Source organism: Tachysurus vachellii, chromosome 18 (assembly GCF_030014155.1).
Source record: "Tachysurus vachellii isolate PV-2020 chromosome 18, HZAU_Pvac_v1, whole genome shotgun sequence".
Taxonomy (NCBI): domain Eukaryota; kingdom Metazoa; phylum Chordata; class Actinopteri; order Siluriformes; family Bagridae; genus Tachysurus; species Tachysurus vachellii.
The window spans coordinates 15,056,931-15,072,692 of NC_083477.1; the positions used below are offsets into that span (position 1 = coordinate 15,056,931).

Below are 15,762 nucleotides of genomic sequence, written 5' to 3' on the forward strand. Positions count from 1 at the left end.
GTTGTGGAGAAGCCAGAGCTAGTGAATCATCCTGTTGCTTATTTTATGAGAATCAAGTGTTAATGAGGAAATGGTCTCCTTCAAGGTCAACAGATGGTTGACTGAATGTATTCTAGATGGTGCTTCCCTGTTTCCTTAGAAAGCAGGTTTTAAACTTGGCTCATGACCATCCCTGCTCTGGACATGCAGGGGTTCATAAAACTTGCTGGCATTAAAGTATTTTGTTTGGCCAGTCATGAAGAGTGATGTAGAATGTTATTGCCAACCTGTCACATTTTAGGTAGTGAGTAAACCCAGTCAGGTCATGTCACATGCACTACTACAGTCCATTGATTGATTAAGACTGAGCCTTTTGAGCATATAGTAGTTGACTGTGTTCGTCCCTTGCCCGACCTGGTATAGCAATAATTTGATGACCCTCATATGTGCTGCCATTGGTTTCCCAGAGGCTGTTCCAATGCATACTCTCAAATATAAGCCTGTCATCAAAGCGCTCATAAAATTTTGCAACTACGTTTGGTATGCCCAAATGTTTGTAGACTGATCGTGGCTCTAACCTCATGTCACAGCTTTTCTCTTGGGTAGTTATGGAGTTGCAAATTCACCCTGAGTCACAAGGTGCCCTTGTGTTTCCATCCAACATTTAAGAACATGCTGCAATCATTTTATATGGAAACTGTATTATCAGGGGCAGTGTTAAAACTTGTGTCATATGGATTGTGTTGTGTGTTGTGTTTGTGCTTAGTCCTTTGGGTCATCCACTCTGTACTCCAGCCCAGGTATTCCTGATGGTCCAGCTACTTCCACCACAAGATGACGTCAGTAATGGTGACAGTATAAAGCTGGGATGAAAGCCAGCATCAGGAGCTGACATTGCCACCACGCTGGTCAGGGACTTCCACAATGTCACCTGTTCTCTTCTTTGAATGTCCTGATTATGGTAGCCACAGAGAATCTAGACAAATTGGGTTGTACTCTTTGTCCTGCTTCCCTCGTTGTCATTCCATAAACAAGAACATGGTCTATCACAGTTGCCTGAATTTGATCTGAAATTACTATTCTTGGTCTTGCTCTTCGTTGTGCTTGTACTCTTCTGCCTCTCACATTGTTTCCATCCATTGTGGTATCAACACTCAATGTACCTGGGCCACCTGTGTACTCTGAACTGACATTCTTGACAACTGATTTGATCACATCATTAGAAGCAAGTGTGAACAATTTTGAGTTGTTGTGTGTAATCGATGACAGCTGTGTTGTAGTTGTGTTTAACTTTTGCCACATGTATTTACCATTTTGCAACACAGTGCAAAATGTGTTTTAGTGAGTAAGAATGTGTTTAGAGTTTTGCAAAAAGAGTGGATGAGATTTGCAAACAATGTCTTAACTACCTGAACTTGTTTAAGATTTGCCTACAAAGTGACTGATTCGACAAATGGGTTTAGGCCACTGAGCATTGGGTTCAGAGAATGGGGTTTAGTGTTTTAGCAATTGTGAAATACTGTAACATGTATAGTCACACCATTGTAGCAGTGTTGCATGCAGTAGGCTATAAGGTAAGTAATGATTGTTCATTTGAAGTTTACTCAAGAGGAAGAATGTAAGTAATAAACTTAGGCCTACTAGCACTATGCATTATATTTTGAAAAAGTAGATTATCTTAATATCAAAACCTTAAATTTTCTCTGGACTTAATGATAAATACATGTCTGACCTTTGGAACGGACCAAAATAAACTAGAAAATCGCATTCATGAAGATTTATGGTGATTTTATTTCTTTGCCTACATTGACGCTGATGCATTAAGAGGAGTGAATAATGGCGGCTCTATTGACGCATTCGTTCCAATGTACTGCGGTACCCAAGGCGACATCTCGTGTATATATCTATGGTGTGACATTAGCAGAAAGTGGTTTTAACATTGACATGGAGGATAAAAACAAAGAAAGAAAGCGAAGAAAGGCTTATGATAAGGCAAGAAGTAGGACCGTGTTAATATAGGATCAGCTTTCCAGCGCTTTTTTCCTTCTCGATAGGTGAGTAACGTTGGTTTTGGTTTGTTTCACAGAACTAATATATGCCGTCCTTTGCATGATTATGCTTGTGTAATTTTTGCTTGTTTGTTTATCTGCAATCGTATTGTTCTTCCCTTCAGCTATGATAGACACATTTCTTTCCAGTAGTTGCCTGGGTTGCATATGTATGTGTGGGTGGCACTATCAATACAGGGGTAGGACACATTTGGGTTAGGGACGTGTTTGTTTTGGTGATTTCAAAAGTCAACATTGGCTTTCAAACAACGGAGACCCCACCTTTAAGCTTTTGCAACTACATAAAACATTGAATTATACATACTCTACATAATAAATAAAAAAGACAATAACTTACGCTTGAAACAGTTGTTTGAATGAACTTTGTGCATTTACTTCAGGACACATAGATTGGAAAAATAATCTGCAAACAATTATTACGTGTATATGTTATATATATATATATAATTTAAATTCTACACTACAAATTAACTGTCAGTTACATGTAAAATACAGTTGGGGGTATTATATTGACTTATGACTTATTGAATTATGAAATATGTTGCAGAAGTCGTAAAATAAACACGCACATTGAAGATGAAGACGGCGGAGGCAGTCAAAGTGTTGTTCAGCTGGTGTTTTAGTTTACTTTGGCTTTGGTCCACCCTGAAGTCATTCTGGGTTTTACTGTGCTATACATACCATTTATGTCACAATATATCAAACTAATTTCACTGCTCTGTGTGTCATTATTTCTAACTCTGGGGCATCATATTCATGTTCTGTTCAATTTCTTATATATAACCCTGTGCCGTTTCTCACACTGAGTCCAAACCCATGACTGTGTCATAATGACAACACTGTGCATAAAAAATAAGAATAAAAATGATAGATTATAATATTATAAATTCTTTATTAAAAAAAGTAAACAAAGCCAGTATTTGGTGTTACAACACTTGCTTTAGTAGACTTTAACAGACCTCTAAATTTAGTAGTCTCGGGTACAATTTGTGCAGTTTTATTAGGTAATGGGCTGGTAAATTTTACTGAGTATCTTGGAGATTTTTTTGGCAGTTTTTCTGCACTTGAGCAGCAAGCCACATCATGGTTTTACATGAATGTGGTGTTACAGGATGTGTGTTTGTGTGTATTATCATTATATATATATATATATATATGTTACATATATATATATATATATATATATATATATATATATATATATATATATATATATATATGTAACACCTCCTTTGGTTTAGATGTTACTCTGAGGGGTTCAGACTTTTGACCTGTACACCTTCAGAGAACAAATGAGCTTTTACAACAATTTTATTTTTTTATTTGCAAGTGCTTACATGTGCCCCAAGTCAATGAATAAGCTTGAAAGTGAGTGTTGGCTTTTTGTTTTTAAATGAGTCAAATGAGTAGTAAACTTAGCGTTAGAATGTCCAGTTTTTCTGATAAGTAATGATGAAGATGGGATGAGATGAGCTTGAAATCCACACGGTTATTTGAGTGTGATGCAATGTTTTAAATCCCCATGATCCACAGTGAGAGAGACAATTGTGGTCTTCCAGCTTGCTTTTAAATTGGGCTTCAAGGCCGCCAAGCAGTATTTACGTGTTCTCGTATTGAATGTCATGAAGACACCAGTGACCCAAGAAAAGAAAAGAAATCAAAAGTCCTTTCTAGAAAGACAGCAAATAACTAAAATTATTGACTTTTTTAACAAACAAAACAGGAGGAATAATGGCAGTCCATACTTACAATTGAGCAGAAACTCAGAGTTCTCAATAAGGACTTTAAACAACGAAGGTAGCTTAAGTGGAAACCATGAGGCTTCCCTCTACCAAACAAATTTACTTCTATGGTTGCTCAGCTTATATGCTGGTTCAGGCGCTAGCACCCCCAAGCTGCTCCCAGAGGTACTACAACCCTGCTTGCAGCTACCCCTAAGAAATCAACAAGCATAAAAGGAACAAAAGAACACAATAGAAAACAGGTAACGTGTGTGTGTATGTATGTATATATATATATATATATATATATATATATATATATATATATATATATATATATATATATATATATATATATATATATATACATACACACACACACACACACATACGTACATATATATATATATATACGTACATATATATATATATTTATATTTATATTATATTATATAAAATTAGGGATGCACTGAAATGAAAATTCTTGGCTGAACCCGAAAAAGAGGAAAGCAAGGCTGAAAACCGAAACACCGAAAGAAATTATGCCAATTATTATTACCATTGCATTTATGGCTATGACTGTGTACTAATCTTACTAAAATCAAGGCATTTCAATTGCATAAATTAATATTAAAGTTTCAAAGAATAAATCAATTACAAATGATGAAAATATTTATTTATAGCACATTGCAACAATGCACAGGATAAAATGAATTAAAATTCAAACTTAAATGTTTAACTTAAATGCACTCGTGTGTACATTAAATAATAATGTACAAGCCCTTTGGCCTGCTGAAAAGTTGTAAAATTAAATATGTTCTTTCATAAAAACAAAGTGCATTCAGAACAAGTGCAACTGCTTAAATATACAACCATATTTTCACTGTAGGCCTACAACATAAGTGTATCAAATCAAAGACTGCCATAGCCCATATGTTAACTGTAGAACTTTAACAACAACAAATGCACCAAGAATTGCAGATGTGCAAAGTGGATAATAAATATTTAAACACTAGACAAGCCCATTCTACTTCTTGAGGTAAAGTGGCAGGTTTTTCTTGATGAAGAGTAGCTTCTCTGCTTCATCACAGTGAAGTCTGTTCCTCTTCTCATCGAGAACATGGGCTGCTGCACTGAACAGTATCTCGCTGTCAGTGCTTGTGCACGGAGCAGACAAGTACTTGCGTGCCAGCTTTGCCAGGTCAGGAAAGCGGCCGTGATTATTTTTTCAGTAGACAAGAGGGTTATCACTTCTGGGGCTGGGGACTTCAGACAGATAACCATCTAGGTGTTGAGTGGTTGAGCTTGTCGCCTGCCTGACATTTGAGAAAGATTTGAGAGAGTGTATTTAAATAGGGCCAGTGCATAAATTTAAAATTGTCAAATTTAAAAAATATCTAGCAGAAATATGGCTACAATCTGATAGTCACATAGTAGCCTAAGTCAGAACAGAATAAATAGCCTACCTATTCTTATTTGAGGCACTTTCTTGCAGAATTTCAGTGAACATATCAGACAACGAGGGTGCATGCCCTTCATCTGGTGCAGAGAGACGAGTCTTTTTTCTGCGCTCTGATCTCCTTCTCCTGCGCTGTGCGCTGCTCCTTCTCCATCTCCCCGTGGGTTCTCCGCATCCATCCCGGTCTGGATCATTTTTCGTGCGCACTGCTTTATTTCCCCACCCAGGTAATGATCTTTATAAGGCGGATCAAGTACAGTCGCGATGAAGTGCAGAGGATCCGAATAGATCTCAGTGAAACGTGTGCGGACATACTCTAAGAGTGTACTTTTCATTGTTTTCACTCCGTGATCCGTCTCAACCTCTTTGCTTAAGAGACGCTTTAGTGCTGCGATTAAAGGAATAACGCCCGCCACAGATGCATCAGAGGAGCTGATCTCTTTAGTTAGCTGCTCAAAGGGGGCAATAAGAGAGAGAATGTTCTCTATTAAGACCCACTGGTGTGAAGTGAATGTCGTGGGGAGCTTGTGATCCGCGCTATATGCAGCCAAGACTCGCTTTTGCGCAAAGAGGCTGTGCAACATGTAATAAGTGCTGTTCCACTTGATCATGCATAGACTGCAAGCGGGGATTGGCCAATTGAGATTTCTGAGAATTCTTCTGCCTATAGCCAGTACGTCTTTTACGCTGCGTTGAGACAACACTCCCTCACTCACAACCAGATGTAGTGTATGGACCATGCACCGTATTCCCTTCAGCTGGCTGTCTTCTATTGCTTTTGCCATATTTTTTGCATTGTCACTGACAATAGCATGCACTTTAGGTCGATATGCCAGGTGTCGAACATATTGGCGAATGCATCAGAAATGGCTGCTGCTGTATGTGACCCTTGAAACTCTTGTGAATGGAGCAGAATCTTTTGCAGCTGGAAATCGGTGTCGATCCATTGTGCGGTTAGACTGTGCATACTGGTAATGCTGACGTCTGAGCTTCATATGTCTGTCGTGAAACTGATTGCTGAAATATCTGCAGTTATATGCTTATGGACATGAGTTGCAACAACATTAAACAGCTCAGGTAAACACACCTGAAAAATGTTGTCTGCTCAGCATGGCATAACGGGGCTCAGTGTGCTCAATCAGCCTATGAAACCCCACGTCTTCTACGAGAGAATGGCTGATCATCTAAGGCAATGAATTCCATAATCTTTTGTGTAATGACCTTTGCCTTGACACCATCACTGGGAAACTTCTTTGCCTTTTCAAAAACGTCCGCCACAGACGGACTGCGCGTGCTCAGAGGGGTTTTGCTTTTCTGTACCGCGTTCCTCTCATATTCAGCATAGCGATCGGTATGTTTAGATTTTAGGTGATAAATTAAGCCCGACCTGGAGAAAGTCTTTGCAGACGCACCCCCTCTTGAAATTTCTGCATTACATGTTTTGCAAATTGCCATCCGTGGGTCTTTCTCAGATATACTGAAATACGTCCACACCACAGACATGTTGCTTCAGACAAGCACGTGCAGGCCGCGGTTTCTGTTTGCGTCATCACAACAAACTGTTTCGGCCGTGTTGTTTCGGTGATCAAAGTCTTTCGGCCGAAAACTGAAAATGCACTTTTGGGCCATTTTCGGCCGAAACTTCGGTGGCTGAATATTCGGTGTGTATATATATACATATACATATGTATTTTTTTATCCTGACTTCTGAATGTTTTTTTGTTTTATTGTTTTTAAAGTAAAGTTTTTGTTACTTTATTGATTCAGTTATGCAGAAGTCGTAAAATAAACACACCATTTGTATTTAATACAGCTACCAACCTTTTTGGAATAGATTAATTCTTGAAAACTGAAACATTGGTAACATTTTGACTGTAGGATGCACCTGATCACTTAAAATGTACTAAATTTTCTAAATTTGCTGGCAGTTACATAGCCATGTAGGCTAATGATGGGGCCAGCAGAATATCAAAATATGGCCACCCAAATCTTCACACATCCACCCCCATGTTTGACAGTTGGAACCAGACAGTCCAAGTTGTATGTTTCCTTGGGAATATAATTCTCCATACATAAACTTGACCTGATTTTTGGAATAATGTATATAATGATTGATCAGACTGTAGAGGTTTGCTTTTGAAACTAAAGAGTTGGACTGTAAAGGTTACAGATGCTCCTGCTAAATGGGCTCCCATGATCCTGTCTGACAAGTCACCCATTTCAGCAATGTTTTAAACTAACCACTTCTGAGAAAAAACATCAGGATTGGACTGCTGAGGACTGAGTTAAAGTCATTTACTCATGAATTCTCTTTCCGATTGTTTGGCACATTCAGAAAAAAAGCTTGTCTGGAGACAAAAATGTGAGTGCAGAGATCAGTCCTGTGTCATGGCAACAGGAGTAGGCTCAGTTACAATTTTAGGTAATAATACAGCCATGAATAAAGAATGGTACAAAACCATCCTCTGAGAGCAAGTTCTCCCAACCATCCAAGAACAGTTTGGTGACAAACAATGCCTTTTAAAGCATGATGGATCACCTTGCCACTGAGTGAAAAACTAAGGGAGAACAAAACATCTGAATTTTGGGTCTGTGGCCAGGAAACTCACCAGACCTTAATCTTCTTGTGAGAACCTTTGGTCAATCCTCAAGAAATTCTGTCAAACTTGAAACATTGATTATACAAGAATGTGCTTCCATCAGTCAGAATGTGGCCCAGAAATTGATTGACAGTTTGCCGGGGTGAATTGCAGAGGTCTTGAAAAAAAAGGGTCAACACTGCAAATATTGACCCTTTTTGCATAAACTTGCCTTTGGCACTTATGAAATACTTGTAATTATACTTCAGTATACCATAGTAACATTTGACAAAATTATATAAAAACACTGAAGCAGCAAACTTTAAAGCAGACTGAAAATTAATATTTGTGTCATTCTCAAAATGTTTGGCCATTGTTTGAATATAGGAACATAATATATTAATCGTAATCACAACATTTATTTTAGGTGTCAGCAAACGTGTTGTGGTGGTTTGAATGTTGATTCCACAAACAGATAATGTTTATTTAGCCACTTTAATGGAAAGCAGAAGACTTGGATGCATTAAATCCATTGGAAAAAAATTACATGTAGTCAAATACCAATGCAGTTACTGAAAATATAAAATAATAATAACTTTTTAAGAAACTAGAGAAACTCAAAATCAGTGACGCCACAACCAGGTGAATTTGTTGTAAAAACTGTCAAAATGCATCTTGGACAACAACTGATAATGTGTTTAGCCATCTGAACCGACTAGCTAGAGAACAGGCATTTTAATTGGTGAAAAGGATTACAAATTAAGCTGTCGTTTAAACTTATTCTGGTATTCCTTTTCAAAGTACAGACTGTAATCACAGTGTGTATTTAATTCTTCCCTTCTTTTATCATTTTAGATTTGGGGTCCTTGTTTGACTTGGAAAATGATCTCCCAGATGAGCTGATCCCGAATGGTGATGCAGTCTTGACATCCATGTCCACCAACGGTGATGGAGGAGTTGCTGAAAGGATTGGTACAATCATGCCAGATGCTGCCACCAAGCACAAGCAGCTCTCACAGCTTCTTCAGTCAGGCAGTGGTGGGCAACCAGGCATGGGTGGGCAGTTGAGTACACTGAGCCAGGCCTCACCAAGTCACTCATCCCAACCCCAGAAGCCCATTGGTGCATCAAGTGGCCCAGGCAACTGTAGCAGTCCAGGCATGAGTATCAACACTGGCTTCAACCAAACTGTGCTGAACAGTGGGCAGAGTCATGGGCTCATGAGCCAGAACATGACACAGCAAGGTCAGATGATGAACGGGATGATGGGGCCAACTGGACGGGGCAGGGTGGCACCAAGTATGCAGTACCAGGGTCAGTTGATGCAGGGGGCACCAGTGGGAGGAGGTGGCACACCAGGGGTTGCAGGGGCCAGCATGGCAGGCAGTGTGCTGGCAGAGACTCTGACCCAAGGTGCACCACAAATGGGTGTGCACAATTCCATCAGTACTCAGCATTCAGGAAATAAGGTAAACAAGATGTTGCTATCCAATGCTATCCTTATGTAGATATACAGACATCATCTAAATAATGTAAAACTAAGTTTTATAAATGGAAAATTTATGTTTGGCCTTAATAAGTGACCGTGTAACTGGGATAAGATTCTGTGGTTGTTTGCCGGAGAACAAATGAATGGGATAATCTACACCTCTGTAAACCACTGTTTAAAATTTTTACACATTATCCAGATTCACACAGGTCCAAAGCGTACCCCTCTAAAGGTTGTTACTGTAAACTGCTGTGTATGTATGCACTCGGGTGTCTACTACAGCCGGCTTAAGCACCGTCTGAATGTATTGACAGAGTTGTAATAAGAAACTGGCATGAGGAAATGTACAAAATAAAATACACTTGATATTTTTTTGTACAGGTAAATGCATTTAAGTTGGATACCAGTAGTGATCATATATATCTTTTTAATTTAGCCATAACATTTAGGGCACAATATACCATGAAACCATCTTTCCATATTAATAACATTTTATTTTATTGTTATAAAATTTTGAATAGCTTAAAATAATTGAAGGAAATTAAACCGTTTACTTCAAATCTTGATGATATGATCTTGAATGGTGTATCCCCTATGGTGGGACTTGGTTTTCCATAATATTTTCTCTACTACCTCATCACCAGTCCAGGCCCATGCAGAACAGCAGTTTGGACAGTGCATCACATTGGTGTATGCCACAATTGATGGTGACTTGTGCTATAGCCTTTGAGTTGTATTCCATTGTTGATTTCCACAGCTGCATTGTAGTCAATTGAAGAGGCTTTTCTTTTCTTTCTTTTTTTTTGTCATTTCGACAATTTATAGCTAATATAGTACACAGTGAAATGAAACAACATTCCTCTATAACCCTGGTGTTACATAAAGACAGAGGTCTTTCACAAGGTGTCACCTTTGTTTTGGAAGTGGCTGTGGAATCTCTGGGCATGCACGGATGCGTGATAGGCTAGAAGTTAACCTAGCTTGTCACTGAAGCTATTTCTTCAGATTGGTGGACTTGCTGTCAGTTGCAACTAGGGATGCACCGATCCGATATTTCCGATACCCGTGGTGGTTGATTAATTAACAGCAAACATCATAGACTATTGCTTAAACTTCTAAGAAAAATATACTTATATATTAAATTGTATTAATGAAAATATATATAATATATTTTATAGGAAATATGTTGCACAAACGCCTGCGACAGACAGGCAAGTTTAGCAGGCACCCTTTCCATTTACCTCAGTGCGTTAAACATGTCAAGCATCTTTAGAAGCATCACGCAAAAGAACACATGGAGTTTGCGCAAGTTAAGCGGAAAAAGGATGATCAGTCAAAGCAGATGACCTGACGGATGCTTTTCAGAGTTAAAAACAAATGGCACATCAGAGCGCAAAAACTGTTAAAATAACAGAAAGGCTCTTGGAATTCATTGTTCTCAATGATCAGCCCCTCTCCATTGTGGAAAACATCGTTTGCCATATAGAAAGTACATTTCTGAGACCGCTTTGCCTGAGCTGTATTTCAAAGTTTCCTCTCACATTGCAGAAAAATTAAAAGATGTGCAGTCCTCGAGCTTCACTACAGATATTTGGAACTCTGACGTATGCCCCATGTCTTTTAAGTTTAACTGCACATTGGATGGATGCGAGTTATGATTTGCAAAGTGCCGTGCTACACGTTAAGAAATTACGAGGGTCACACACCAGCAGCATGATGTCAGCATCCATCAAAGAAATGTTGGATGAGTGGAAAATCCCTATTTTGATGAGTGCAAGGTTTACTGTGTAATACATTTTACATAGTGTTTCAAGAGTTCTAATTTAAGATTCACTTATTGCCTTTTCAGAAAATAATTTAATTTAATAATTGCAGTATGTATGGTTTAGATTGTTATACCACTAACTGTTAAAAGTACTGTTTGCTACTGCATTAATACTTTTTTTAAGGTTTCTTGTGTTTTCATTTTTCATCCAGTAATGGGCATTTTTGTATTTCTTTGCCAGAAACAAATAAATCTTAATTACTAAGCGAGTTGTATACATTCTTTAGTTTTAAAGGTAGAAAAGAACACAGATATCGGCATCGGCCGATACTGGCAAACTCTGGTATCGGATCGGAAGAGAAAAAGTGGTATCGGTGCATCCCTAGTTGCAACCTCCCTGAAAATGTGCCAGTCAGTGCACTCAAACCAGTTCTAAAGAGCATAGTTGGCTCCTCTGCCAGGTTTTCACTTGCTTTAGAACTGGTTTAGAGTGCCTAATGAGTGGTCTGTATGCTACAATCAGAGTAACAGAGATCAAGAAGCTTTTATTTTAGATGTGGTTTGAGCAGCTGAGGTGGAGACAGGGCTCCACATGGTATACGCTGGTGATGTTAATGTAAAAGATCCTACACATTCAGCCCTCTTGTTGCAAAGTCCACATTCTAATAAATTTTAGGATGCACCGATTTGAGATTTGCATGGTTGAAATCTCAGGTGATAGTAAACAGTCTGGGGGGGTGAGCATTCTGCAGATCACAAATAGCCATGTAGATTTCACAAAGTGCCTTTTTTAGCATTGGTGTTGCAGGGAATGTATACTCTGACAATAAGCACAGAATAAAAGTCAACATTTTATTGTCATTTCAACCATATATAGCTTACACAGTACCAGTGTTGTATAAAGTACTAGAAAGTAATACTTGAGTAAAAGTACAAGTATCATACTAGAAAAACTCTTTGGTAGAAGTGAAAGTTACCTTTTAGAATATTACTCAAGTAAAATCAAAAGTATCAAAAGTAATTTTCTGATATTTAATGTACTTATTTGAAGTAAAAGTAAAAAGTAAAATTTCAGTGATTTTCGGTAGGCATAAGAGGCACTTCATTCGGTAGGAAGAATCTTTCATTCCAATGTACATAAACATTTCTTGCAAATGGGGTGGCCGGGGGTGGCCAAGGCAACTTTAGGGGGTCCACAGACTTATGACACAAATTACCCTAACAAGGAGCATGGATGAATCCCATAATTGCTCATTAGAGGTAGAATATGTCTCTCATAATCTATTTTATAATTTATAATATATTATTATCTGGTGAGACGGAGGAGAACCCTAGGCAGGAAGCACACCATAGTCCTAGGGATCTCTCAGTGCAGGCAACCCCCCAGGACAACACAAGGAGAGCTACCAATGCCAATCCAGAAAGCCCACCCCAGGCAATGAAGGAAAGAATTAAGTGGCCCAGAATGAGCGACAAGGAGGAGTGGTCAAGGTTAGATGAAGATGTGGACAAAGTGCTTGGAGCAGTTCAAGCAGGATCAGTGGAAAGGAAGGTGGATCTACTGACAGCAATCACCTGGCAAAGGAACGGTTTGGGGCAGTGCCAAAGAGAGAGAATAAAGCAAGACCAGAAAAGCAGGACCTGTACCGCTTCACCAAATCACTTCTGGGTGAGGTGAGGTCCGGGACTCTAATAAGTTCCAAAGAGGAGGTGGAGCAGTCGGTTGAGGAAGGATTTAGTGATTTAAGAGACGAGGCCCTGGAAGAAAATCTCAGGCTTCTTAACAACGACCCACCTACCATATCCCTCAGTACAGAGTGCCCATCATGGAGAGAGGTTCAAGAGGTAGTTAAGAATGCAAGATCATCTTCGGCCCGGGGCCCAAGCAGTATACCATACAAAGTATACAAAAGATGCCCTTTAGCGAGTAACAAGTAGTATGTGGTAGCGATGACCATGTTTTTTTAAGGGGTGCAACCCGAAGTCATTTGCCTTTATTTGCCGTCATTTGCCGTCAGTTTCGCTGCAAACCGTCCCAGTGCACGCTGAAGGTCCTGATTTGAGGAAGCCAACAGGACAACATCATCTGCAAAAAGCAGAGACGAAATCCTGTGGTCCCCAAACCGGACTCCCTCCGGCCCCCGACTGCGCCTAGAAATCCTGTCCATATAGATAATGAACAGGACCGGTGACAAAGGGCAGCCCTGCCGGAGTCCAATATGCACCGGGAACAAGTCTGACTTACTGCCGGCAATGCGAACTAAACTCCTGCTCCAGTCATATAGGGACCGGACAGCCCTTAGCAGAGGGCCCCGGACCCCATACTCCCAGAGCACCCCCCACAGGTCACCACGAGGGACACAGTGGAATGCCTTCCCAGGTCCACAAAGCACATGTGGACTGGTTGGGCAAACTCCCATGAACCCTCCAGCAACCTGGCGAGGGTATAGAGATGGTCCAGTGTTCCACGACCGGGACGAAACCCGCATTGTTCCTCCTGAATCCGAGGTTCGACTATCGGCCGAATTCTCCTCTCCAGCACCCTGGCATAGACTTTTCCGGGGAGGCTGAGGAGTGTGATCCCCCTGTAGTTGGAACACACCCTCCGGTCCCCCTTCTTAAACAGAGGGACCACCACCCCAGTCTGCCAGTCCAGAGGCACTGTCCCCAGCCTCCACGCGACGTTGCAGAGGCGTGTCAACCAAGACAGCCCCACAACATCCAGAGACTTGAGGTACTCAGGGCGGATCTCATCCACCCCCTGGTGCCTTGCCACTGAGGAGCTTCTCAACTACCTCAGCTTGGGGGATCGACGAGTCCACAACTGAGCCCTCGGCCTCTGCTTCCTCAATCAGCAGATTCCCACTCCCACTGTAAACAGTGTGCGCAGGGCACTGCTTCCCCCTCCTGAGGCGCCGGACGGTTTGCCAGAATTTCTTAGAGGCCAACCAATAGTCCTTCTCCATGTCCTCACCGAACTCCTCCCAGACCCGAGTTTTTGCCTCCGCAACCACCCGGGCTGAAGCTCGCTTGGCCCTCCGGTACCTGTCAGCTGCCTCCGGAGTCCCCCGAGCCAACCAGGCTCGATAGGACTCCTTCTTCAGCTTGACGGCATCCCTTACTTCCGGGGTCCACCACCGGGTTCGGGGATTGCCGCCACGACAGGCACCGGAGACCTTACGGCCACAGCTCCGAGCGGCCGCGTCGACAATGGAGGTGGAGAACATGGTCCACTCGGACTCAATGTCTCCAACCTCCCTCGGGATCTGGTTGAAGCTCTGCCGGAGGTGGGAGTTGAAGTTCTCTCTGACTGGAGACTCTGTCAAACGTTCCCAGCAGACCCTCACGGTACGTTTGGGTCTGCCAAGTCTGTCCAACTTCCTCCCCCGCCATCGGATCCAACTCACCACCAGGTGATCAGTTGACAGCTCCGCCCCTCTCTTTACCCGAGTGTCCAAGACGTACGGCCGGAGGTCAGATAAAACAACCACAAAGTCGATCATCGACCTCCGACCTAGGGTGTCCTGGTGCCATGTGTACTGATGGACACCCTTATGCTTGAACATGGTGTTTGTTATGGACAAACTGTGACTAGCATAGAAGTCCAATAACAGAACACCACTCGGGTTCAGGTTGGGGGGCCGTTCCTCCCAATCACGCCCCTCCAGGTGTCACTGTCGCTGCCCACGTGAGCGTTGAAGTCCCCCAGTAGAACGATGGAGTCCCCGGTCGAAGCACTTTCCAGCACCCCTTCCAGAAGACGCCAAGAAAGTCAGGTACTCTACACTGCCATTTGACCCGTAAGCACAAATAACAGTGAGAGACCTATCCCCGACCCGCCGGCGCAGGGAAACGACCCTCTCGTTCACCGGGGTGAACTCCAACACATGGTTTCTGTCCTGGGGGGCTATGAGCAAGCCCACACCAGCCCACCGCCTCTCACCACAGGCAACTCCAGAGTAGTAGAGTCCAGCCTCTCTCAAGGAGTTGGGTTCCAGAGCCCAAGCTGTGCGTGGAGGCAAGCCCAACTATCTCTAGTCTGTATCTCTCAACCTCCCGCACCAGCTCAGGCTCCTTTCCCCCCAGCGAGGTGACATTCCATGTTCCTAGAGCCAGATTCCGTGTCCAGGGATTGGGTCGCCGAGGCCCCCGCCTTCGACTGCCACCCAATCCACATTGCACCAGCCCCTTACGGTCCCTCCTGCAGGTGGTGGGCCCACAGGAGATCGGCCCCACGTCGCTCCTTCGGGCTGAGCCCGGCCGGGCCCCGTGGGGTAAGACCCGGCCACCAGGCGCTCGCATGTGAGCCCCAACCCCGGGCCTGGCTCCAGAGTGGGGCCCCGGTTGCGCCATACCGGGCGACGTCACGGACCTTGTTATTGAATTACTCATAAGGGGTATTTGAACCACTCTTGGTCTGGCCTGTCACCCAGGACCTGTTTGCCTTGGGAGACCCTACCAGGGGCAGAAAGCCCCAGACAACATAGCTCCTAGGATCATTGAGGCACGCAAACCCCTCCACCACAATAAGGTGGCTGTTCAAGGAGGGACATTTGTTGGTATTACTATATTTAATTTGTGGAGACACTTTAATCCCTAACAAACGATTTTTAAATGTTTTTATTCTTTGTTATTCAACGCTTTTTGAGATTTGTTATTTCAGTTCTTTATTCAAAAGAGGGAGCAAAAGAAATAACACAC

The 15,762-nt window shown here is 42.0% G+C and overlaps 1 protein-coding gene across 2 annotated transcripts in view; it reads left to right on the forward strand.

Moving 5' to 3' along the window:
• crebbpb (CREB binding protein b) overlaps positions 1-15,762 on the forward strand; it is a 71,672-nt gene that overhangs the window by 10,657 nt on the left and 45,253 nt on the right. For both annotated transcript variants that reach the window (XM_060892130.1, XM_060892131.1), the window contains exon 2: positions 8,663-9,276. In XM_060892130.1, the coding sequence (XP_060748113.1) occupies positions 8,663-9,276 (614 nt within the window). The remainder of the gene's footprint in view (positions 1-8,662; positions 9,277-15,762) is intronic.